The sequence below is a fragment of the Neolamprologus multifasciatus genome, chromosome 22 (genome assembly GCF_963576455.1).
Source record: "Neolamprologus multifasciatus chromosome 22, fNeoMul1.2, whole genome shotgun sequence".
Taxonomy (NCBI): Eukaryota; Metazoa; Chordata; class Actinopteri; order Cichliformes; family Cichlidae; genus Neolamprologus; species Neolamprologus multifasciatus.
Genome location: NC_140459.1, coordinates 34,900,298 through 34,926,094, shown reverse-complemented (window position 1 = coordinate 34,926,094; position 25,797 = coordinate 34,900,298). Strand labels below are relative to the sequence as shown.

The 25,797-nt window shown below is 43.8% G+C and overlaps 3 protein-coding genes across 5 annotated transcripts in view; 2 read left to right on the top strand and 1 right to left on the bottom strand.

The window, feature by feature from the left end:
• Positions 1–16,965, top strand: part of maneal (mannosidase endo-alpha like) — a 37,145-nt gene extending 20,180 nt beyond the window's left edge. The window contains exons 4-5 of one of the 3 annotated variants that reach the window (XR_014872116.1): positions 601–4,884; positions 4,976–16,965. Coding sequence is in view for 1 of the 3 variants with exons in the window: in XM_085149715.1 (XP_085005841.1) it covers positions 601–1,237 (637 nt within the window). In the remaining 2 variants the exon portion in view is untranslated. Of the gene's footprint in view, positions 1–600 lie in introns of all 3 variants that reach the window. The other 2 variants (XR_014872117.1, XM_085149715.1) reach the window with 2 other exon arrangements.
• On the bottom strand, positions 7,824–16,119 carry sf3a3 (splicing factor 3a, subunit 3). Its single transcript, XM_085149710.1, has 17 exons — positions 15,978–16,119; positions 15,819–15,866; positions 15,353–15,405; positions 12,833–12,938; positions 12,674–12,746; positions 11,284–11,375; positions 11,120–11,202; positions 10,871–11,009; positions 10,724–10,792; positions 10,565–10,632; positions 9,072–9,179; positions 8,906–8,975; positions 8,649–8,813; positions 8,405–8,515; positions 8,238–8,328; positions 8,111–8,166; positions 7,824–8,037 (listed from the first exon to the last, which is right to left on the bottom strand). Exons 1-17 carry the CDS (start codon positions 16,071–16,073, stop codon positions 7,960–7,962), a joined length of 1,506 nt encoding a protein of 501 aa, XP_085005836.1. The 5' UTR covers positions 16,074–16,119; the 3' UTR covers positions 7,824–7,959.
• A 540-nt stretch (positions 16,966–17,505) lies between the features above and the next one.
• LOC146493905 (ubiquitin-conjugating enzyme E2 E2-like) overlaps positions 17,506–25,797 on the top strand; it is a 65,216-nt gene continuing 56,924 nt past the window's right edge. The window contains exons 1-2 of the mRNA XM_085149726.1: positions 17,506–17,661; positions 23,592–23,789. Of these exons, the coding sequence (XP_085005852.1) occupies positions 23,599–23,789 (191 nt within the window). The 5' untranslated portion in view covers positions 17,506–17,661; positions 23,592–23,598. The remainder of the gene's footprint in view (positions 17,662–23,591; positions 23,790–25,797) is intronic.

Sequence of the window (25,797 nt, the reverse complement as noted above, 5' to 3'; positions counted from 1 at the left end):
TCACACGCAGACCCGTCCGCACATCCGTGCTTTGCAGCATCCGCCTCGTTATTCACAGTTGTTACGAACACGGCTGCAGCTTTTCAGCTCGCACACAAACACACACGCCAACAACGACAATATTAAACAGTCAGCACAGACTTTTGAGGCGTGATTGCAGATGCAAGTCGCGGCGCCGCAGACCACACCCCGCCACAACAAGGTTTGGACAAAATAGGCTGGTGTACTGACCCTGGATCAGCTGACCGGAGGACCCGTGAAGTGTCTGATTTCCTTGTTTATATGTTAGACAGCTCACATATATTTGCAAAGTGAGCCAGAAAGACGCTTCAGAAACATGCTGTGATTCGCCTGTTTATAACCAATCACAGCAGATGGCCCCGCCCCTCCCTGAGCCTGGTTCTGCTGGAGGTTTCTTCCTGTTAAAAGGGAGTTTTTCCTTCCCACTGTCGCCAAAGTGCTGCTCATAGGGGGTCATATGATTGTTGTAGGATCTACCTTTCAGCATAAAGCACCTTGAGGCGACTGCTGTTGTGATTTGTTGCTGTGTAAATCAAATTGAACTGAAAACAGCAGCTTAACACGTCTCCTTTTTCTCAGGTATGGAAAACATGGCGCCTTCTACAAATTCAAGTCGAGCACCGGGCGAGTACTGCCTCTGTTTTACATCTACGACTCCTACCTGACGCCGCCCGAGTCCTGGGCAGAACTCCTGACAGCTAAAGGCGCCCGCAGCGTCAGAGGCACGCCTTACGATGGGATTTTCGTCGCACTCATTGTCGAGGAGCGTCACAAATACGACATCCTAGCTAGCGGCTTTGACGGCATGTACACGTACTTTGCCTCCAACGGCTTTTCGTTTGGCTCGTCTCACCAGAACTGGAAGGCCATCAAGGCGTTCTGCGACGCAAACAATTTGCTGTTCGTCCCGAGCGTTGGTCCCGGGTACGTGGATACCGCCGTTCGACCGTGGAACAACCACAACACCAGGAACCGTGTTAACGGGCGTTACTATGAGACGTCCCTGCAGGCAGCTTTGTCCGTCCGTCCAGAAATCGTCACCATCACGTCCTTCAACCAATGGCACGAAGGCACACAAATAGAGAAGGCCACGCCCAAGAAAACTGTGACCCGTTTGTATCTAGACTATCAGCCCAACCAACCAGACCACTACTTGGAGCTAACACGCCAGTGGGCAGAGAACTTCAACAAAGAGAAGGACAAGTGGCTGATGTGAGCGTCGCTACAGGATGTTGAGCTCGCTGCCACGCCTCTGTGTTCCTGCGAGTCTGACGCTTCACAAAGCTTCTCTTCCTGTTTCGACTGCCTGTCATGTTTTGTACATGTTAATAATTCACATGTTGATGCTTCAGTGACGAACAGCTAACACTGGTTTTGTGAGTAGTGTGGTTCTGACTACTAAAACCATGTGATGTGTACAGTAACTCTGTGAGGTTTGTGTTGTATTATCCGATGCTCAGACTGTTCTTTCCTGTCTTTCCATGGTTACAAATTAAACTGTGTCTGTTTACAGCTGGACAATCAGTTGCTGATGTGAAAAAGGTCTCAGGCTGCGTTCACACTGCAGGCGAAAGCGCATCAAATCCGACTTCTTTGACCCTCTGCGACCATCTATCCCATCATGGTGTGACAGTGTGAACGGCACAAATCTGATATTTTCAAATCTGATCTGGGTCACTTTGGTATGTGGTTCTGAATCTGATACATATCTGATGTTTTAGAAAGCTGCTGTTTGATGGTCACGTCGCATTAAATCCGTCTTTTACGTCACTGACACAAGACAGACGCCAGTTATCAGCGCCGGAGAAAACATCGCGAACACTTCCATCCAGTGAAACTGTTGGAAGACAACGTTGGAGAAACGTGAACATTTTATTTGTATAATCTGCAGATTCTGACAGAAATCTGCAGCTAGAAGCAGCGCTGCTCTGAAACAGCAATAAGGATCATTATTAGGACAAATGTAAATAAGTAGGGATGCAACGATACCAATTTTTTCAAACCGATACGATACCGATACTTGGATCTGAGTACTTGCCGATACAGAGTACAAAAAACGATACTTCTACCACACACACACACACACACACACACACACACAAATACAATGAATTGGAAGACAGGTTTTATTTTATTCTCTGCTGATAAAAAATAAAATCTTAATAAAAATGACCACAAAAAAATTTCAAGTGAAAAATCAGCACTTCTGTTAAATTATTGCAGAGTCTCCACATTGTAATTTAACAAACTATCACTGAACTATTGGCACTGTCTCGAGCTTTCAGGATAATAAATAAACACTTCTGTTTGGAATAAAATAAACTTTTAAATTATTGCAGAGTGACCAAACAAACAAAATAATTATTATAAAATAAATAATAAATAAAATAATAATTGGCCCCCTAGTGGCCAATCTAAAAAACTACAGCAGAAATGACAAGCCAGCCTCTGATTAATGAAATAAGTTAGTATCGGTTCATGGTATCGGTTAACTTTTACGAGTATGAGTACACACACATTTTACAGTATCGGCCCCGATACCCAATACCAGTATCGGTATCGGTGCATCCCTATAAATAACAAAATGTTATAACTTAAAGCAAAACTGGGAAACATAAAGTCTGAAGTCTTTATATTAAGGACCATCAGTCAAACAATACTGTTGCTCTGGGTCTAAACAGAGCGCGTTGTGTGTGACGTCTTCTTTTGCGCATGCGGCGCTTTGAGCGTTCACACTAGAGCGCGTTTGCTGTCACATTTTATCTGTAGTGTGAACAAGCAGACAAAAAATCAGATTTGAGCATCAAGACCTGCAGAGTGAACGCAGCCTTAGAAAGATGTGATGTGAATAAGATGCTCAGTCCAGATGTTTTTTTAAATCACCTAATTTCTTACTGAATTGACTAAAGACATGAAACCAGAAACTCTTTGACAGGGAAAACTCCGTGAATGCTTTGAGCTTTTGGTTGTCAGAGACCAAACGTTATCCAGAGCGTGCAACACCCCAAACTCTTGGCGAGCACATGCCAGCTGATTGCACTCACTGGTCGTCCTGTGGTCGTCAGTGTGTCTCCAAATAACTGCTGCCTAAATTATAAATGCAGATAAACTGCAAGCACATTGCAATCAACCCGAGTTCACTGCAAATGCAACTCATCTGCAACACAGCTGCAGAGTGAGGGATTTGCACAGACCTGGTGTCAGTGTTCAAAGCGACAGCATCATGGCTGTGCTGCACAGCGTGCCATCATTCCCCAGTGCAGCAGCTCTCTGTTCCTGCTCCAGAGGCCAGAGATGAGTCAGCACAGCTTCATTCTAACATCTCAGAACGACGTGTGGAGTGAATTTGACAGCTGGGACCTGCTTTAGCTGCCACGAGTCAACAGTCACTACAAGAACGTTTCCTGTGCTCATGGGCTTTCTGAAAAAGATGCTTCAAAGTTCTGATCACAGAGTCCTACTTGACATAAGTCCCAACATATTTGTCCCTCCTTGGAGTGATCCTGGAGTAAACTGGGGATCTTTTGCTTCTTAGCCAAATGTGTAAAACACTGTGGAGCCACAGTAGTGATGCACTCATGACGACATATCAGAGCTGGTCCTCTAACATCAGTTAAATGGAAGAGCAGGGAGTTAAACGGTGGTCTGAGACAGTTTAAGAGATGAAAGGTGTGATGAGCATCAGGGGGCAGGAAAATCAAACTGGGATCGATGGAGAACCTGCTGGTGTCACTGTGGGACACCAGAGCTAACAGTCAGTGCAGGGGAACGTTTTAATGAGGTTATTAAACCTGGTGTGGTTCTCTTAATGAGAATAAAACTGATGTTGGTGTTTATTAGACATTAACTTGTTTGTATATCTGAGTTTGAGCTGGACTTCTCCACGATGCCACAAATAATCAAGAAATTAATTTCAGAAACAAAAGTTGATGAATAATAAAAAATAAATGACCAGTACTGTCAGTTTGAGGCAGTTGTGCTCAAATACATTTGTTAACCAGAGTCTCCAACAGCAGCTAAACTGTGTTTAGGATGTCAGACGTTAGCATGTCAGGTCTTTGCATATTTCCTGCATTTTTCCCCTTTCAGATTAAAAGAAGACACTTTCAAGCTGTTTTTATCAGAATGTTTTCATACGGTCTGTAGAGCAGCTTTCATTGTGTACATGAGGGTTTTTGTGTAACTAAGCTGATGGTATTTCAGTGGCGTGCAGCTGGAAGATCTGCACGTCCAAGCAGCCGGCTCGTGTGAAGGACTCACTGGAGCAAAGCTGGTCCCTCAGGACGATCTGCTGCCTTGCTTTAACGGCGCTGCCCATGAACACGAGGTGTTCGTGCTGCGGACAGCGAGCGTAAATCGTCGAGCCTTGAGTCACCAATCACTGCAAATGTACAGTGTAGCACTTGGAAGGCAGTGTGCTTCTCTCAGACGTCTTTGTAGAGAAAAAGGCTGAGAAATAGAGAGAAGGCAAACACGAGGATAACAACACGATTCTTATTTGAATGATTACTGACACTAAACAGGTTACAGCTGCGGTCCTGCTGCTGTGGCTGCTGTGGCTGTGCTGACAAACTCATAGACATGTCAATAACTCAAACAAACTTATTGAAGATGGTTTGCCAGGTGACAACTTCTGTAATGCTCTGATTTCTCACCTCAGTACGGTTCATTTATTCTGTAAATAAAATGCACTGGCAGGTCCCCACACACAGCGCTGAGCCACCTGTTAACAGATCTTTGGAGATTTGACACCACATTTTCAAATGTTTAATATTACAGGTTATTAATCTGATTACACACTAAGTCTGATACCACAGATAGATTAACACAGTTATCCACATATTTCCAAATAACTTGGCTGCAGTCACGGTGGTCAGCTGGTGGTCAGCTGGTGGTCAGCTGGTGGTCAGCTGGTGGTCAGCTGGTGGTCAGCTGGTGGTCAGCTGGTGGTCAGCTGTGCCAGCGTTGGTGTGAAAGAGCCGCTGCTACTTCCACATGCATGTAAGTGGATGTCAAGACTTTTCCACTGAGATAAGTAATCTCTTTAACTACCAGTGTTGGGAAGGTTACTTTTAAAATGTATTCCATTACAGATTACAGATTACATGCCCCAAAATGTATTCTGTAACGTATTCCGTTACGTTACTCAATGAGAGTAACGTATTCTGAATACTTTGGATTACTTAATATATTATCATGCTGTTTACAACTACATGAATGTACTATTGCTGTGATTTATTACTGTTACTGAAGGTCCGCGGCTCCGTAGTAAAGGGACCTCTGGCTAATACGGTGGGTTCTGTGTCGGCTCGTAGCTGAAAACTAGCTTTACTTTGTTGTCTGGGTCAACTTTGCTAGCAGAGACAGAGAGAGGCGTTGAAAGGCTGCTCCAACAGAACTTATTGTTTCAGAGGAAAACACGAACACGGTGTACAGTCGAGTCTTAATAGCTTACTTACAACTGGGCTCGTCAGGCTCTCTTCTTGGCTGCAGTGGTTATTATTATATTTACATGCTTCCAGCTCCCGTTTCTGCTCGATGACAGCTCGTACTTTTCCTTTTTCTCCCTCCCTCGCTCACAGACACATAACGTGTATGGCAGTCCATTCTCCCTGCAGCACGGACTACACTGCCCATGAGGCTACATTCTTTAGAGCTATACCTGTAGCATTCTGCCTGTTAGCTTAGCACAACAACAACAAAAAGGCCTCTCTCACCCAGGAAACACGCAGAGAGAGAGCGTCACCCTGTAACCATGGCAACCGTAACGCTGCCTGGAACAACAGAACGTAGCTGTCAAACAAAACCCAAACAGTCCTGACCCGCCACAATATGAAACAGGGAAGTACCGCCGTGTAATCCATTTATTTCAACAAAGTAACTGTATTCTAAATACCACCTTTTTAAACGGTAACTGTAACGGAATACAGTTACTCATATTTTGTATTTGAAATACGTAACGGCGGTACATGTACTCCGTTACTCCCCAACACTGGTAACTACATAATGACAAGAACCACAGCTAGCTGAGATAAGCTAAGCTATGTTTTGACAGGGAACAAAGTGAGCAAAGGCTGTCAGAGGACGTCTCAGTTAACTCACTGTGAGGATCCAAACTGTTCGACCATCACAGTGAGCAGTTTGAGATGATCTAACATCCTCTGAACATGATGACTTTGATGAAATGGTCAACAACAACATCCAGGTAGGCTGTCACCAAGGAGGACCCACCACCAGCAGCCTGAACCGTGGGTACAGGCAGCTGTTCACTCCAGCTGTGGATTGACAGACACCTTGGTTGTAAATGAGTTACGGCTGCCGTCCAATCAGCTTGAAGCATTCTGGCCTTTCTCAGAGACCACTCACTAAATGTTTGCTGTTGTTTGAATGATCCTTTTGTGGGAAACCTGAAGACCTAGCCTGAGGGGGGAGTATGACCTGCTGTTACCATCGTCTGCACGTTCTGAACGTGCTGACATGTGTGCTGGAAGATGTGTAAATTATGATGATCTGTGTCTGTCTCTGTGTGTCGGCCCTGCGACAGACTGGCGACCTGTCCAGGGTGGACCCGCCTCTCGCCCTGTGACAGCTGGGATAGGCTCCAGCGCCCCCACGACCCTGAAAAGGATCAGCGGACGTGACTGGATGATTATCTGTCAAAAACATAAATTTAAAAAACACGATGCAGGTGCTTTGATACGGCGCCGTGTGTTCATCTGCTGAAGGACGAGCCATTAATCAGAGTAACCTGTTCACAATGATGTCAAAAGGCATTACAGGTGTGTGTGTGTGTGTGTGTGTGTGTGTGTGTGTGTGTGTGTGTGTTAAAGTATGAAGGCTAAATCCACCATAGATTTTTTCCTTTTTTAACACGTTTTCAAAATATGGACGTAATTTAAAGATCTGCCCTTTATGCCTGTATCGTTTCAGTTTGTCGTGGTCTAAAACAGTTAACGGACTCTTCAGTCTACATCATTGAATCCTTTTTCTTTTGTGTTCCCAGAGTTAACGTCACAGATGCAACAGCTCCATCTGGTGGAGCTCAGCAGCTCCATGAACACGAGTCCGTGCAAACGATCAAGCTGGTGTTTTGGATAAAAGCAGCTCATCAGTCTGTGGATCCTCCACAGCCTCAACCACACACGATAACATGATCATCAAATGCTACACTGAAACTCCTACATCATATCGACGATTGCTGTTCCTTTGTGATGTCATCTAACTAATTAAAATTGTTTTGAATGAATAATCACAGTTGATGTTATCAGTTTTAAACTAGAGTTACATAGAAAGGACATAACACAAGAGTGGACGCACACACACCACAGGAACGTGCAGAGAGAACAGAAGCAAAACTCCTGTAGCAACACGGAAGAGTCACAGAGGGATTCACCAAAATCTGTATCTGCAAGGTTGATGCACCATGTTCTTGTCCTCTGAATGAGCAGAGCAACCTGGGCTCTCGTAACACCTGCAGCAACTTTCACTTTTTCCATGGAACTGGTGAAATAAATCCACTTTCTGATGATATTCTTTGACCAGCACCTGTATATTACAGTCCTCTGTCACGTTCGAGGTTCTGCTGGTTTCAGACGTCCAGATGATCCAGGTCATCGTGGTTGTTGTGAACCAGGCACGGCTGCAGCTGAACCGACTACAGATAACACAACAGCTTCAGCTTGAGCAGAACGTGCTCCATCCATACATCAGTATTAAAATATCAAATGTAAACATGTAAGGGACTATTTTCAGTCCTGTCCTGGTGATTTTAGGAACTGTTGAAGGACCAGGACGAACAAGCGTGCTGACAAACGTTTCTACTTTATTATGATCATAAACGGTCGCCACATTACAAAGTTATGAAAAGCAAAAGAGAAAAGTTGGTGATGCTGTTAAAACGCTGCAGCTTACAAAGAAGAAACAGGATAAAATCAGAGTCTACAACAAGCCCTGTCTCTTCAGATCCTCGTAGGTCTTCTTGTTGACCACGTTTCCGCTGGAGTCCTCGTACTCCTCCTGAAAAGCACATCAGCAAAAGCAGTTAGCAGCTACACACAACGAAACACAAACGTGTGCTGAGCGCTGGTACCTCTGTGTCGGGCTGCCACCGCTCTGACGCTTTCTGGGACTTGAGCTTCGCCCACACTACAGGACACAAAACACATAATTAACATCTGAACATGAGCTGCATTCAGGATCTGCTCCGATCCACTCACGAGACACGGCGTCCTCGATCTGTGTGACGTTGGCAAAGTGAGCGGTGTTGGGGATTCCCAGGCAGCGCATCCCGTGGGCGTGTCTCCACTCCTTTAAACAAACATGGAAGTTCATCAGCCTTTAAACGCTCCCACAGTCACACGAGAAAACAACAACAACAACGTACTGCAAAGTGCCTCTGGAAGGCCTTGGGTCCTCTGTAGGTGTAGTTCCCACAGATCTCACAGTTGTAGTTGATGTTCAGCCCGTGCAGCTTGTAGAGCCAGTACGGGATCGGCTGCAGGGACACACACACGGTTACTGTGGGGAATCCACTCGACAACGATGAAACGTCTTATTTAAAACAGCAGTGAGGCTAAAGGAGAGCAGCGTCATGTAACAGCAGCCTGCAGGCGTGTCTGTAGCCTTACCTTGCCGTCCCAGCCCAGCGGCAGGTTCTTGGGGTTGTAGATGATCTCGTTGTCTTCGTCTTCGCTCTCGCTCTCGCTGACCTGCTCTTCCTCCTCCTCCTCACGCTCCTCTCCGGTCCTGGCCTGCTTCCTTTGCACGTTCTCGTGAGTCAGCTGCCTTTGCTCCTGCAGCCACACATGCAACATATCAACGTGGTTTCCTCACGGCTGGCTGGAAACATGAGCTCCAGCAGCAGCATCGACACATCCACACTCACCCCGAGGATCTCCACGTACTCGTATACTTGAGCTTCCAGGAAGGCGATTTCCTTGTTGCGCTCCGTGTCTCTGTGGATGACGGTAGAAATCATTAAGAACTACATGCTGAACACTTTGATGAGACGTGATGAGGACGTGACATCAGACAGTTTTACACACACGTACTTTTTAGGTCCCTTTGCTTTGGGGTTCTTGGCGAACAGTGAAGGATCCAGTGATTCCAGGGACTTTCCTTTGGTGCTGAAGAGCCTCTGAGCTCTCTCCTCCAGAGTCCTGAACACACACGTTCAACATTAACTGCTGGCTACCAGCTGCCATAACACCGACGTCCTTTTGACTCTTTCACGAGGCCCCAACTAGACTTTTGTACTGTTTTGTACTGTGCTGTTTTAACCCTTTAAGACCTACCATAGAACCAAGTCCACCAGAGCTTATATTATATGTTTACATGCTGTGGAGCCATTTTTGGGAGCATTTCAAGTTGCTATACATCAATACAACCATTACAGCCCAGATTTTAATAATATGTCTGCATTAAGTGCATAGTAATTACATAAATTGCAAAAAAGTGCAATAAACTACAAAAAAATTGAAAATCGTTTTTGTTTTTTAACATATATTTCTAGTTAGAGAAATTTAAGAGGCTTATCCCTCAAAACTGTAAATACAAAAAAGTTGCACAAAATAGCTTCCCACCACAGGAAATTTATTTTGAGTGTCTTCATAGTTTTATTTTTGAAATACACCAATTTTTATACACTGCAGGAAAAACGAAAATAAATATTATAATGCAAATTTGCAAAAAAGCAGCATATGCATCAAAATAAACTATTTCCAGCAGTGCAATATGAGTCCTAAGCATCCCAGAAACCACACAGAAAGTCAGAAAGTCAAAGATAACTTTTAAAAACACCAGTATAGGCTCATGAGGCCCTGATGGTAAAAAACTACATTTCTGCAAAATGACATCACTTCCGGTTTCGGGCAGGTCATGGTGGACATGCGATAGTTCGCGCTGATGGACGTAGGAAGTGTTACAAACAGCTGATCGGATCAGCAAAGCGTGTTTCTGGAATATTATGTTTTTGTTGCTGCAAGTGCTTTTATGCAGTTTTTGCAAAGTTATATGTGGAAGGAAACTGTGACCGAGGACAAGCTGATGGCATAAGATGTAAGTACAACTCCTCCGGTTTCATATGCAAAAATAATTATTGCGCTAGCTCACGTGGTTGCAGAGCTACCGGGATTTAAAAGTAGTTACGCAAAACAGAGCGTGCTGCTCTGACCGGCTTCAAAGGGTTAAACACGTCTCAACAAACAAACTTGGCAAACGTCCGACTGACCCACAGGTGGGGTCAGCAGCTCTCTGCAGCTCTGTCATCTGCTGCCTCGTCCACAGAGGTCACCACATCGATCTGCATATTTCATTTGGGTTTTTTGAACACCGGACGCTCTTTGTGGTCTGGGCTCTCACTATAGTAAGGACGCACGGCGTGAGGTTATCTGTAGTTCAGATTGTTCCCTGTCCCCACAGAGCTGGTTTTCCAGTAATATTCTGCTTGGAATATGAAAACAATCGGCCTTCAATGCTGTAGAAAGAGAGGACGTCTGTCAGAGTGAGCTCTTACGCTGCTCCTGTCATGTTTCTAGAAGCTTACCCTCCACATTTCAGTCCCAAAGCCATGAGTGCTGACTTCAACCTGTCCAGACCCAGAGAGGCCAACTCCTACAGCAGCGAGGGAACAAAACAAATATGGAGCCATTATTTATGCAAAACACTTTGATTTCAGTCACGTGTCAGCGAGGATTGATTTTACCTCCCAGGAGGAGAAAGCAGAGAGGTCCAGATGAGCACCTGCATGTGTCAAAGCGCTGCTCGTCTCTTTCTACAAATAAACACAAAAGTCAGAGAAGTTCCCCAAACCCAACCGTCACCTCTCACTGGTCCCAGCAGAAGGACTTACAGGCCAGCCTGGAAAGGTCCCGTTCTCCCACTTCTTCTCAAACTCTGACAGCACTTTGCCGTAAAGGTCGTTCTGGTCGAGCAGCGGTTTGACGCGGTCGGTGTAGTCCTGCAGGTACTCCAGCAGCATCTCCAGATACCTGCACAGCACCAGGCATTTAAACGCGTCCACGTCTGCGTGCAACACTGACGTGTGACTGAAGAGTCAGACTCTTTACAGTTACGTCCTGAATAAGCAGCGTGGACTTACTTTTTGTATTCAGCGTTTTTCCTGTCCTTGGGAATGTCGAACAGCTGGTCAAATGAAGACAGGTAAGTGATGTACTCCAGCTTCTGTACGGACACAGAGAGCAGTCAGACACAGCCTGGCTCGGAGGCTTATTCTTTATTAATGAGAATAAACGCCTACACAACCTCAGCTCCCTTTAAGTTGATGTACTTCAGGTAGCAGTCGTGCAGGTCGAGGTATCGGCCGTATCCCTCCTCATCGGTGAAGTCCACCATATCTGCCGTAAACACAAGTCATTCCTGGGTGTGACGGTCACAGATGTCACTGACAATAACTGTTGAGTGTAGTTATGTAACTGCAGCGCAGACGTGGGGAAGTCAACACAATGAAGTGTGTTTGGTAACCAAAGGCAACCAGTGCTTTGCCTAAATGAGCCTTTTCATTAGTGTTGATGCTTTCAGTTAATCCAGCTGTGAGATGGCAACAAAACCTACAGCCTGCCCGACACTCCAACACCAGCCTCTCTGTTAGTGCTGATCAGCATAAGATGATCGGTGCTTCTTTTGATGAGCATCGATCACGTTTCCTAATTTGACCCAAGAACAAAAGTAGCCAGAAAGACGTCTCCCTACAGACGTTACTGCTGCTCAACACTTGAGTGTAACAGTAACCACATTAACAGCAGCCTGCACCACACTGTTACACAATAACACCGCGAGCTTGAGTAAAGCTTTTCAACGTAACGCAGGAATGAGTCACATCACTGTGGAGCACAACAGGCCAAACTTCAAAGTGATGCATGAATTTAAGGGCGTCCACGTCTTTATATAAGACCCTACAATGACCACGACTACTAAACTGGCAGGTTTGGTAGTCGTGAAGCCAACTAATGGCTTCAAACTTCTATTTGTGAAGTTGACAAAGTGCTCTCCTGCACAAATACTACGAACGATTGTGCTTTTCCATGACACAGGTCGACGGTGCAGGTCTACGAACAGCCCAGCTTCTTTTCAACTATTTAACTTCCTACATTTGATCGACTGTTATCCTTCAACTAAGCCAAGAACAATCAAAAAGGCTGCCAGGCGATGGAACAGATTCCAGTAATGACAGTCTGCTGCTACATGTTGACCACATCATCATCATCACATCTGCAAACATCTGATTCTTGATCCTAATTTTGACCTTGAGCCACGTCCTGATTGTTCCTCAGCTGTTACAAAATGAAATCAAACTTGTTGGTTGCTGTGTGGGTCTGTAAAATTTAAAGTGTATTGGTACAAATGTGTGATAAATGTCCTTCATGCAGAGGGAGCCTTCACAAACAGGTTGGACACCAAACGGCACAAATTGACTACAATTAGAACGAAAAGAGAAACTAATCAGCTGAGTGCTGTGTTTTTATTTCAAACAGACGTGTGCAGATATCTAACAACACTGATCTGATTCTCACACTTCAGTAATCATTCTTCACACAAAGTGCAGCTACTTTCTATGAGTTTCCTCATCAGATCCCATTTTTGCTGCTCCTCTAGCTGCTGTTCTGTGGGGTTTGCACGTGTTGTTTGAACTCACTCTGAGCCTCCTCGCTGGGGTTATCTCTGGCCTTCATCAGCTCCTCAAACTCTGCAGACATGGGGATGGAAATCTGCAGGAAGGACAACAGAAATCAGTTTCAAAGACCTGATGAACGCTTTCAGCTGACATTTTGGAATCAAAAGGATAAATAAATACTTCATTTGGATGCTTTCGGTGGAACTCCTTTATCTGCTTGAGTCGGTTGTAGAACTCTGCAAACTCATTTGGTCCTGAGATGGCTGCAAGTTCGTCTCTCCTCATCCTGTCAAATCATCCAGGAACACGAGAAGAACAAGAGGAAGTTATCGGGACAGCAGCAGTCATGCATTCACCCCTCGCCCCTGGACCAATGGAGGAGCACAGGAGAGGCCTGCTGACCGAGCTCTAAACCCTCTTTGCTCAGACAGTCTGTTACAAAGTGTGTGTGCTGTCCCACTGCACTCGTGTGAGAACAGTGTAGCTGTGCAGTCTTCACAGGCAGTGTGAGACCTGCGCTTCTCCTCATATTATCCTGAGTTCATATTCAAAAGCATCTTAAGTGGAAGATTATCCTGATGGGCCATATTACAGGAAGTCTTGCTTTTGTGTTCAGCCAATCAGGCATCAGACATAGGCTCTGTCTGAATTGGTGATGTGCAGTACAGCAGCTGTGCTGTCTCCATGTTCACCATGTGCACCTCAGACATCCACCCACAAAAACACTCTGAACATCCTGCAGTGGTTGGATGTTTTAGTAATGAGCAGAAGGATTCTGCAGCCTTCTGAATGTGAATAAGACCAGAGAGATAGTGACCGACTTCAGAGGGAAGAGAACAGCTACACGACCCACGTCCTCGGAGAGGATCTTGATGCGGTCGACGAAAAAAGGACCCGATTCTATTTACAACAGGCTGAAGTGGAAGAGCGACAGAGGGCGTGTACTAGGGCTGCCACGATTAGTCGACTATCAAAATCGTCGACGACTGATTTAATAGTCGACGCGTCGTTTGAAGCTTTGTAAGATCACAAAAGACGCAGGAATAAGTAGCAGGATTTAAGAGTGTAATAACGGACTGAAACAGAAGATGGCAGCACTGCATGTACAAGGATGCCAGCTGCTGTTAAACCCCGAAGAAGAAGAAGCTGTGTCACAGAATTCATAGCGCAGCCCAGCTCAGTTTCCAACAATGGCGGCAGCTAGTTAGTTTTAATATTACTCTTATTATTCTTTCTGGGTCACAAAATAAACGTTTAACATATTTTCAGGCGAGAATGTAGCTGTGTAAACCTCAAATATCTGCTCAGTTTATCAAGACACCACATATTTTCAAAAACGCTCCGACGTTTTCGGAGACGTCTGTTACCCACTAGCTCGATAGCTAGCCGGGGGCTAGGCTAACTAGAGCCGTGAGAACACCGGACTCCCGCTAATCGTTTTCAAACCCACCACCGTCTTTCGCTACTCAGGTTAAACATGATATATAAGTCACTTAGATAACTTAAAAATGTTATTGTTTGGCTTTTTCAGTATTTTATTTGTTCCTGAGTAAATCGGTTTGGCTGAGATTAAAGTTATAGTTTTTACACAGCTGAATAAACGTCAAGCAGACAGCTGATTATCAGAAGTGTGAGATGCTCGAGAATTTACTCCGGTGTCCTGTTATATTTTAGATAGCAAGGAGTTTATTAAACTTCACTGAAACAATCTGCAAATTTCATTAAAATTTAATAAACTATCATCTTGTCTTTATTTTTAGTTAGCACATACCTTAAACACTTAAAGCTGTAAGCTAATGATAGTTATATAAGAGCAGATGCTGCTGGTGCAATAAGCTGTAGTTTTACGTCCAATGGATGATGATCTGATTAGTCGACTAATCGCTAAAATAATCTGTGACTAGTCGACTATCAAAATAATGGTTTGTGGCAGCTCTAGCGTGTACAAGAAAAGTGAGCATATATAAACAATGCAGGCTCAGATGCTTCAGTGTGAGGCGATTATCTCACTGCAAGCACATTACTTTGCTTTGGTGTGCTGGAGAAGCAGCATCGTGACACAGACTGAACAGACCGATTAGGAATGCTGGCTCTGCTGTTCAAAAACAATTTGAGGTGTTATGTGCCTTTATGGAAATATGCCTTTGACACAGTTTGCTACTCCGATTCTTTATCAGACTTCAAATAACCAAAATATCTCCACAATATTTCCTTGGACCCGTCTTTTCCAACAGTGTCCTCATCTTGTGAGCCCTGGGCATGTCCTTTCAGGTGTCTTGTTCGGTAATGCTACAGCTCACGTTTTCCTTCACAATTTGGTGTCATTTGGTCTTCTATCCTGCTCACACGCCTAACATACTGCTATGCCCAGCTGTAGTAGTATTATCACCTAGCTGTTTCTGAGTGATTTGCTACTAGATTGGTGAATAAACCCGCGTGTGTGTGGACCCCAAGTTAGAGAACAATGTCACAGTAGAGCAGACGATAGTCTAGCCATTTCCTGTCACGTGCCACATGTAAGAAACGTTACGTCCCCATCCTGTCACAAGATTTTTCAGGCTTCTCATGTGAATACACCTTTAGTTGGTCTACTTTTCAAATAACCGCTCAAAAGTTTGTTCCTCCACTTCTGTAACGCACAAAGGTCCAGCCAACATATCTGTATTTGAGTGGAAATGACTGTTTGCTAAGAAAACTCACCCATCTTTGTCTTCATACAGGTCTCTGAGATTTGCGCTCACTTCCATATACCTCTGCAAGAAGAAGCGCAGACACGTTTTTACCAGCGTTGACCATTAACAGTGAAAAGTTGCTAATTATCAAACGTGATTCTTTGTCTCCAATCTGCGTCTCTAAAGTCAGGTTTTAACCATTTATATTTTACACCTAGTTTTAATGACCTCTGGTGCACTTGGGGGCAGATTTTCGGGGTGTCATTTCGTTGTGACACCGCTTCATTCAGTACATCTGATTACGTTCTTTATCTGACCTCTTTTCTCGTGATTAGTGTAAGAAAATGCATCAAATCCGCTAATAAATTGTGCTTTGCACGTTTACAAAATTGTAACCTGGGTTTTATGAAAGGTTAGTTATTCGTTGAATTCCCAGCAAATACTATTAGCCAGTTGGTGAGAGCAGTTTTAAATGAGTCCAAACTCTTACTCACATCCAACATCGCTCTTGTTCGATGGTCAGAATTGATTTGTTCACGCAGCTGAAATGAGAGTTGGAAAAAAAACACACGGACAAATGTTAATTTCAGCGTTTCTGGGATTTACGACCAAGCGTAGCAATGCTAAAGCTAGCCTTAAGTGGCACCACTCACCGTCGACTTCTTGTGTAACATTTCTTTAGTTTTAGCATCCATTAGCCTCTCTTTCTCCTCGTGATAGCGACGCTGTTGTTCTAATATAGTCTCCATTGTCCGCAAAAACGTAGAACGTTTACTGGAGACGAGCTAAGGTTTCTAATGGGGTAGAATACAAATGAACGAAAGCGGCAATACCCGCCGTATCTGGTACGTTTGTTTTCAATGGCGCATGTCGCCGAGCTAACGGCCCGCACTCTATTAGCCGTATGAGAAACACGAACCCGTGGAAAGGTTCCGCAGTGGTCATGTCTGTGTACAATACTTCTATCTTTTTTTATCTGAAGCCTTTCGACAGTTAATAATAACATTGGTTCCCGTTTATTTTTAGACAATTACCGTGAAATCCTTTGACACAAATTGTTGAAAGTAATGGTTTCGTTTAGATTTTGACCGTTTTAGCTAGATGAGTTGATGGGCATAACAGCAATTCCTTTCAAGAGGATCCCTGGTGTTTATATTACTGAAATGTAGAAACTGCTTCTGAAAAGTACTCTTTTTCAACGTGATGGGTTGGCACCACACCGTGCACGGTCTGTGCCGCGTGCTCGGTATTCTCTTTGCACTTCCTTTGTAGTCTACACTATCATCAAAGCCTGCCATAACACACAACGCACCCTCGCGGAGGCGCGCGCACGAAGGCAGTCTGGAGCCGTCAAGCGTCGGATTGGTTAAAGAGAAAAAGACCGGAAGTGTGAACTCTGTGTCTTAACATAAAATACGTCCATCTTTTAGCTTTGTGCTTATTGTTTTTTTGTTTTGTTTTGTTTTGTTTTGTTTTGTTTTGTTTTGTTTTGTTTTGTTTTGTTTTGTTTTGTTTTGTTTTGTTTTGTGTTTTTTGTTTTTTCCTATAATGCTCAACCGAGGATGTAACATAATCGGATTAATGATGGTGCCTTGTATGTTATACTGTTGTTTGTAAATAAAGTTGTTTTTTTTTTAAAAATTATTTTTTTTTAAATTTAATTAATTTAATTAATTAATTTAATTTTTTTTAATTTAAAAAAAAAACATAAAATACGTCCATTCATCCATCTTCTTCGGAGGGCTTTTTTTTTTTTTCCAATCAGTTGCTTGATTCAATTAAAAAAAAAAATCTGAACTAGGTTGCGTTATAGACTGACATGTTTGTATATTCCTTGTTATTTTTTTCGGCAATTTTCACTGGTATCAAAATAAAATCCAAATTTAAAAATGTAATGGTTTGAAATAACACGTTACACAGTAGGATCAGGGAAGATAAAGCAAATAGTCTAACGAGTGCAAAACTATTCTATGAGTGTTGATATTGGGTGAAAGGACATTACAAGCCTCAGGTCTACTCGTGCACACGTGAAAAATTACAGAGATTAAACAGAGTAATTGTTTAACCTCATTTGGAATAAGTTAAAGTGTATTGCACCATATGAATATTGTTTTTTATAGGCAGTCTTCGGGGGAACTAAGCCACAGACTTTTATTTTGACAGATTAAACCGGAAACTGTGCTCGTCACGGTCGCTACCATGACAGTCGCGGTTTCACCACATTCTCGAGCAGTCAGTCAAAGCAGCGGACAGTAAAAAGAAGCGGACGAGCAGCGTTGCGGATTTACAGAATAAACAGTGGAGCTTATAACACACACGTCCCGCCAGCTTATAAAGGTGAGCTGCTCGTATTCTTCTCTAATGGAGTCAACTCTATGAACACAACGAAGATTTATGGGGTTATTTTGTGGGGAAGGGGCGGGGGTGGTGGTGGTGGGGGGCATCCATTCTGTCTTTTGTGCTGGAGCAGATTTGGCAGCGGTCACTGAGGTCCGCTGCTGTAGAGGAGAGATGTCGAACAAGTGTGTCCTTCAGCTTTATCTTCTTCGGCGCCTATAAAGATTGCGAGGCTGTCTTGCTGTTAACTCTTCACACAGCCAACAAAACAGGCGATCCGGGCCGCGGGAGCTCGCTGGCCCCTCATCTACAGCTTTATGAGCTGTTTGATGTGGACTAAAGAGGGTTCCCCCGAACGTGGTCTAAAATCCGAGCAGATTTAACCCCGTTTCTCATTAAACGACTGTATGTATACCACACGAGTCCTTTAGAGTCACAGGCAGATGCACATTAATTCGGCATATATCCATGCACCTAACTGAACTTAATAAGATGTAAACTATAATAATCGTTGGCCCAGCGTCACTCAACCATTAACAGCGAAACAGCCTTGCTAGGAATCCGAGCCAAAAGTGGGAATTCCCTCTTTACAGAGTCGGGTACAGGAGAGGTTCAGGGGTGTTAGCCGGAGAGAAAACCCAAACTCGTAACTGTTTATTGAGCCTTCAGCCTCAGACAAAAGAACCGAATGAATCCACGGGACTGTGAGTGCCCTGCTGGGTGGGATCTATGTGTCGACTCGCTCAGTGACCGGTTGAGCTGTTGTGACAGTTTGGCACCCGACGGGGAAAGAAAACATCTTCAAGCCCAACACGAACCTAAAGTATGTTTCCAACTTTTGCTTTCAGTATGTTTGTCCTCACCTGACAGCTGGAAACACGCAGGTGTCTACTGAGATGTTAGCAGCTGACCCTGAGATCTGAAATGATGTCCTGTGTCACTCTAACCAAAAACTACAGTATCAGCTCTCCACCAGTTACTGCACAGTCTTCCTGCTGCAGCTGTTTGTCAGATGTCAAAGGTGGAGTGAGCTAACCAAAGTCATGTTCGCCCGACCATCTGTCCTTACTCACTATATTCATGTGAGCAGCAAAAACGCCCTCACAGCCATTCGTCTGTGTCATGCATTTTTCATTGCACACCAGGGGATGTAAATAGAGGCATTCACCTTGAGCTCCTCGCTCACATACACAATAATGGGGACAATTGATTTAGCAAGGCTGACCTTGTAGGTGTCTTTTTCTGAGACTCGTAGGTTGTGACTGACAAACGTTCAGCCTGGCTGATTGTCAGAATGAACCGGAGCTCGTTATTAACTAATGACATCTGCAGGTGTATCTTTGGATGAGGACATAGGATAACGCTGCTTGTTTTTATTATCATTCAGCGGTCCAACGGGCAGCAGGTTGTGTTGTCAGTAGGCCGTCTCCTCCTTTATGGGACATAGAAGCGTCACAGCTGGTTTTAGAGTTCTGATCCAGCATGACTGATGTGGGTTCAGTGCACAGATAAGGTGAATAAAGTTGGATGAACTTCAGTGCAGTCTTCCTGCACACAGATTTGTTTTGATTATTTCTTCACACTCCTCCTGTTCTTGGTGGACTCTGTTGTCTTCCTTCCTTATTCTGGCCCACTTGTCAACCAGTAGGCATTTGACCCATGCATATATCATCCTCGTTGGATTTTGGAGGGCTACACAGGAGCGTGTTTGCAGTGGGTGAAAACCTGTTCCGCCTGCTCTCTAAATGAAAGCGTGTAGGCAGACGGGCACATTTACAGGACCCTAAATTATATTGAAGTGTGTAACAACAGCCCTATGACATGTATACAGTTCAATGAGCCATAAGTTACCAGTATGACAATGTTACGATCACACAAACATATTTTCCATAATGTTATTTAAGGTGATGTTTTTCCTTCTTTGATCTGCTGCCCAGAAAATACGTCAACTCCTTGTTGATGACTGCGAGGTGGAAAATCTTTGAGGCTTTGAGTTGTTGTAGTTGTGCTCAGCGGCTCAGCAATCTGATGGATTTCTATTGTCCACAGTTTAACTTTCAAACCCAAAAGCAGCAAATATCTCCCTTCATTCCATTAATGGATTCACTGCACAGCGCCTTATAGAGGTGGGAATCACCACACATCCCACGATACGATATTATCACAATACTTAACGCACGATACGATATTATTGCAATTTTTAAAAATATTTTTGCGATATTCAGATTCTGTACATAAAGGTAAACTTTATCAATCATCATTTTCTCTAATATCAAAGTCTCACACTCAGTCTTTCTCTCATTTCAGTTTGATTGTTGACAAACTGAACGGTTTGTATTACAGTCTAGTCCAACTTAACTGAATCAACCATCTGGTACAATTATAGCTATTCTGAACTATGCAGTTTATGAAAACTATGCAGCCCCTTCAGCAACTGAAGAATTTGAAAGTCAATTAAAACAAAATATAATTTTACATTAAATAAAAAAGTTTTAAACTTAATTAAAATAAAACATGTCTTAAATTAAAATAAGTAAACTGTCATGTTTATTGCTGACAAAAACAAGTGAAACACATTTGGACAGTGAAGGAATGTCAGGATTCTTGCTCAGAAAAAGGATCAACATGCTCTGAAGTCAGAGCACAAAAAACCTTTTTGTAACAAAGTATCGATTTCTGCTGTCCCTGTATCCATACATTATTAGCAAACAAAATATCACCATGCTACACAGTATCCATTTTTCCCCCACCCCTAGTGCCTTGTAGGGTGGCTGAAGCCACAAACCTAAACTACCAGTTAATTCTTTGATACTTCTCAAGTCTGAATGAAAACAGACGTGCAGATGTATAATGCTGGATTAAAACACCTCAGATTGAAAAAAATCAGCTTGATTGGATCATCATTGGCTCCTTATGAGCGTCAGAGAAATGACTGGATATCAGACCGTGAGACCCCTTTAAACTTCCCAATATTTCTGCATGCTTGTGTGTGGTGGCAGTGACTACATGGCAGCATGATGTTGTGATTCCCCTGAAGCACATATCCAAACACCAGTGGCTGTGACCTGGACGTTTTGAAACCTCCAAACTGTGAGAACATTGCTGTGTGAACAAGCTAACGAAATGTGCGCTGTTTCATAAAATGTTACACTGCACTTGTACGGCAGAGTCGTGGAGGCAGCTGTCAGGATACGGGGGACAAGGACAGCCACAAATGTCCAGCTTACTGGGCTTTGCTCAGCAATATGCGAAAGATCAACTGGCTGAACTGGGACACAGAATTAACCAGTTTGACCACAGCACAGGTGAAGGCTCCCCCATGCCCCCCATGAGTACTAGTGCCAAGAAACAGAAAGGCCCACAAGCAAAACTGGAGGACTTGCAGCCACTACTTGGAACGTCGTTGCAGCGCAGCAACGCTGTTGGAGTGACATCGTTGTACGATCGCGAGACTCAGATCCCTTCTTCAGCAGCACTGTGAGAAAAGCACAGCTGCTGTATGTGTGACTGATGCTATTGACACAGCATCCTGAGTTCGTAATTACAGCTTTAAATATGCCCGTGAAGTTTTGAAAGGCCAGCCCCGACTGTTGTGAAACAGGTGTGTAACCCACAGCACAGATCTTCTAACACACCCTCCAAACAGGGTGTAGCTGGAGAAGCCTGCAGCCAAAGCAGATCCCAGGTCGAACTGTGTGGTGTTGGGATTCAGGATTCCCAGAAACTGGAGTGTGTCCCGATGAACGTGTGACTGCTGTGTGAAAGCATCCCCAGAAATCAGGCGTCCTTTAAAGTACAGGGCAGACTGTTCGACTTACTATTTGCAGTTTTACTGTTTACCATTTTAAAATGCGCACTTCTCACTGACTCTATAAAAACACCATTTGAAGCTTGACTGTTGGGATGTTGCCTTCAGCATGCAAATCAACAACAAGCGCTTACTTTTTCAAGAAGAACTAAAAAGATGTGTGCACATAAAACGGCGTCAGGAAAGGCAGCTGAAAGAGTTTTATGTGACACGTTAAAGAGGCGTTCGACTGGATGATCAAGGCTCAGACGTATGAGAGTGAAAAACAGGGTGACAGCTTATTTGCAGCTGGCAGGAAAGGCATCAGATTATTGAACAGAGACATGAAAATAGTAAAAGATGGAAGACGTGTGTAGTGTCTTTGTCTGTGTCAGAAAGTTCTCATCCATCTGTCTCTTGTTCAGCTCTCTTTGTCTCTTCACTGCAGGGTCATGAGCCGCTTTATCTTCTGCTGCGTCTTCTCCTTTCTCATTTCCATCCTCCTCCCTTCACTCACATACCTGCCACGCCTCCATTTTCATCCTTGTCTCCACTAGAGCTGCCACAAACGATTATTTTGATAGTCGACTAGTCAGATCATCATCCATTGGACGTAAAACTGCAGCTTATTGCACCAGCAGCATCTGCTCTTATATAACTATCATTAGCTTACAGCTTTAAGTGTTTAAGGTATGTGCTAACTAAAAATAAAGACAAGATGATAGTTTATTAAATTTTAATGAAGTTTGCAGATTGTTTCAGTGAAGTTTAATAAACTCCTTGCTATCTAAAATATAACAGGACACCGGAGTAAATTCTCAGCATCTCACACTTCTGATAATCAGCTGTCTGCTTGACGTTTATTCAGCTGTGTAAAAACTATAACTTTAATCTCAGCCAAACCGATTTACTCAGGAACAAATAAAATACTAAAAAAAAGCCAAACAATAACATTTTTAAGTTATCTAAGTGACTTATATATCATGTTTACCTGAGTAGCGAAAGACCGCAGTGGGTTTGAAAACGATTAGCGGGAGTCCGGTGTTCTCACGGCTCTAGTTAGCCTAGCCCCCGGCTAGCTATCGAGCTAGTGGCTAACAGACGTCTCTGAAAACGTCGGAGCGCTTTTGAAAATATGTGGTGTCTTGATAAACTGAGCAGATATTTGAGGTTTACACAGCTACATTCTCGCCTGAAAATATGTTAAACGTTTATTTTGTGACCCAGAAAGAATAATAAGAGTAATATTAAAACTAACTAGCTGCCGCCATTGTTGGAAACTGAGCTGGGCTGCGCTATGAATTCTGGGACACAGCTTCTTCTTCTTCTTCGGGGTTTAACGGCAGCTGGCATCCTTGTACATGCAGTGCTGCCATCTTCTGTTTCAGTCCGTTATTACACTCTTAAATCCTACTACTTATTCCTGCGTCTTTTGGGATCTTACAAAGCTTCAAACGACGCGTCGACTATTAAATCAGTCGTCGACGATTTTGATAGTCGACTAATCGTGGCAGCCCTAAACTCCACACTTGTCCCCCTGCACCTCTGTGTGGTTGCAGACGTCCTCGTTTCCTGTGTAGCTCGTTTTACTCATCTTTTTCACTCCCACGCAAGACAAAACCAACATAATTAATAGCAGCTTGTGTTGTCATGAATAATAGGTAAATGAAACTGTAAATTTGTTTTTGGTCGATTATTTTTTGGTTACAACAAAGCTTCTTGTAAATAAATCTTATATTGTTGTTTAAATGGAGCCACGTTTGTAAGGAAATGCATCTGTTGAGCAGCAGAGGTGAGGATGTGAGGAAAGGCCATGAAAATGCTGCCAAATCTTCTCTGTCGGTGCCAAACAGCTTATTGTGCTATTGACTCGTGTTCACTGTTGTTTATTAGGTTGGATAATTGACGTCTGAAGAAATCAGACGGGGCCTCAGCAGCATGTGGATCTCTCCCCACAGCCTGGCGCCTCCTCATCACCAGCTCGGTCACACACTGCTGTGGGATCCCACAGCAGTGTGTGACCGAGCTGTATTTAAAACTGTGTTTCTCAGACGACCGACCTGCAGTGAAGGTTGAGTAAACCTCTTCAGGTGTGCTCGTTACGTGCCGTTAAAGCCTGTGTGCATGTGCAACCATCCCACAGCGTCACCATGTCCAGTGAGGTGCAGCCGAGGCCGGACGACAGCCCCAACACCAGTGGGGGGAGTTCGGACGCCGAGCAGAGGGAGGCGGCTCCTCCGGAGCAGCCGGGCCCCGAGCAACGGGACCAGGCCCAGCCCAAAAAGAAGGAGGCCAAAATCTCCAGTAAGACCGCTGCCAAGCTCTCCACCAGTGCCAAGAGGTAAAGCTCAGTGCGCTCACTCTGTTTTGCGTTGTGCACTCTGCTGGGTGTGCGCCCGTTTAGCTTCTCGAGTAGTCGTCTGTCACTCACTTGTTCTCTGTGGTGCTGCTGTTTAAAGTGCTGCTTTGGTTTTGCAGTCAAAAGCCAGCATGAACGCTGCACTGTAACCTTCTGTTAATGAGGTCACAGCAGCCACTGTGACATAAATACTAAACACGAGATGCAGGACACTCATTAGATAACTGGTTAAATAAAACGTAGGCGAGTTATGAAATGATGAAAGTGCCGCCTGCTTGTATTTAATACATCTTTTTTGTTAAATTGAGTAGTGACAGGAAAAAACACATACTGGTGTTGTAATAATGGTGGCGTTTGGCACCTGTAAAGCAGCTGTGCTGAGCCTCTCTAAGCATGACTGGTGTGTATGTGACAATACAAATGTTCTACAGTGTTGCTGGATATGGAGTAGGGCTGGGCGATAGAATCGATATAAAGCACTTTTGAAATATGGGGAAAGCCAAAAACTGAGCTTCCTCCACTTCAGTAACTTTGATTCACAGTGTTGGGGAGTAACGGAATACATGTACCGCCGTTACGTATTTAAAATACAAAATATGAGTAACTGTATTCCGTTACAGTTACCGTTTAAAAAGGTGGTATTTAGAATACAGTTACTTTGTTGAAATAAATGGATTACATGGCGGTACTTCCCTGTTTCATATTGTGGCGGGTCAGGACTGTTTGGGTTTTGTTTGACAGCTACGTTCTGTTGTTCCAGGCAGCGTTACGGTTGCCATGGTTACAGGCTGACGCTCTCTCTGCGTGTTTCCTGGGTGAGAGAGCGCCTGTTGTTGTTGTTGTGCTAAGCTAACAGGCAGAATGCTACCGGTATAGCTCTAAAGAATGTAGCATCATGGGCAGTGTAGTCCGTGCTGCAGGGAGAATGGACTGCCATACCCGTTATGTGTCTGTGAGCGAGGGAGGGAGAAAAAGGAAAAGTACGAGCTGTCATCGAGCAGAAACGGGAGCTGGAAGCATGTAAATATAATAATAACCACTGCAGCCAAGAAGAGAGCCTGACGAGCCCAGCTGTAAGTAAGCTATTAAGACTCGACTGTACACCGTGTTCGTGTTTTCCTCTGAAACAATAAGTTCTGTTGGAGCAGCCTTTCAACGCCTCTCTCTGTCTCTGCTAGCAAAGTTGACCCAGACAACAAAGTAAAGCTAGTTTTCAGCTACGAGCCGACACAGAACCCACCGTATTAGCCAGAGGTCCCTTTACTACGGTTCGGAGCCGCGGACCTTCAGTAACAGTAATAAATCACAGCAATAGTACATTCATGTAGTTGTAAACAGCATGATAATATATTAAGTAATCCAAAGTATTCAGAATACGTTACTCTCATTGAGTAACGTAACGGAATACGTTACAGAATACATTTTGGGGCATGTAATCTGTAATCTGTAATGGAATACATTTTAAAAGTAACCTTCCCAACACTGTTGATTCATTAATGTTGAATTCTCTGCAGCTGCTCTGTTCCCATGTTGTTGCAGTATATTAATGACTAACCTCATATTGTGGATGAATGATCTCAGTTGTTCTCCTGACTGAAGTTTGGTCCGTGTACAGCATCCTGCTATGATTGCATTTGTCCCTGACCACCAGAATCCCTCACGTTAACTTTTATTGAGTGGAATAAAGTTGGCGTTCATCCTCCAGCTTCACTGTGCTAATGTTATGCTAACATAGCTGTGTTGCTAGCAATCACGTACCACAACATTATATACCAGGTAGTCCAACTTCAGTAACCCTACAAACGTCACTGCTGTTTAGTTTTCTGTCTTCATTTATGTTGAAGTGATAGCAGAGCTGTACGTTTGAATTAGTTTCATAAATCTCTCAGTCAGAACATGGTATGAAATGTTTAGGTGGAAACTAGCGAGCTAACGTCCTGTTAACTTCTAACTCTGTTAAATTTAATAACTTCTGTTTTTATGGATGTTA

Excerpts from the sequence above, each read along its gene's own strand:
- sf3a3 (XM_085149710.1), bottom strand. The coding sequence starts at position 16,073 with ATGGAGACTATATTAGAACAACAGCGTCGCTATCACGAGGAGAAAGAG. Across the intron at positions 15,867-15,977 it reads TGTTACACAAGAAGTCGACG|CTGCGTGAACAAATCAATTC; the intron begins GTGAGTGGTGCC and ends CTCTCATTTCAG. Across the intron at positions 12,747-12,832 it reads ACCGAAAGCATCCAAATGAA|ATTTCCATCCCCATGTCTGC; the intron begins GTATTTATTTAT and ends TCCTTCCTGCAG.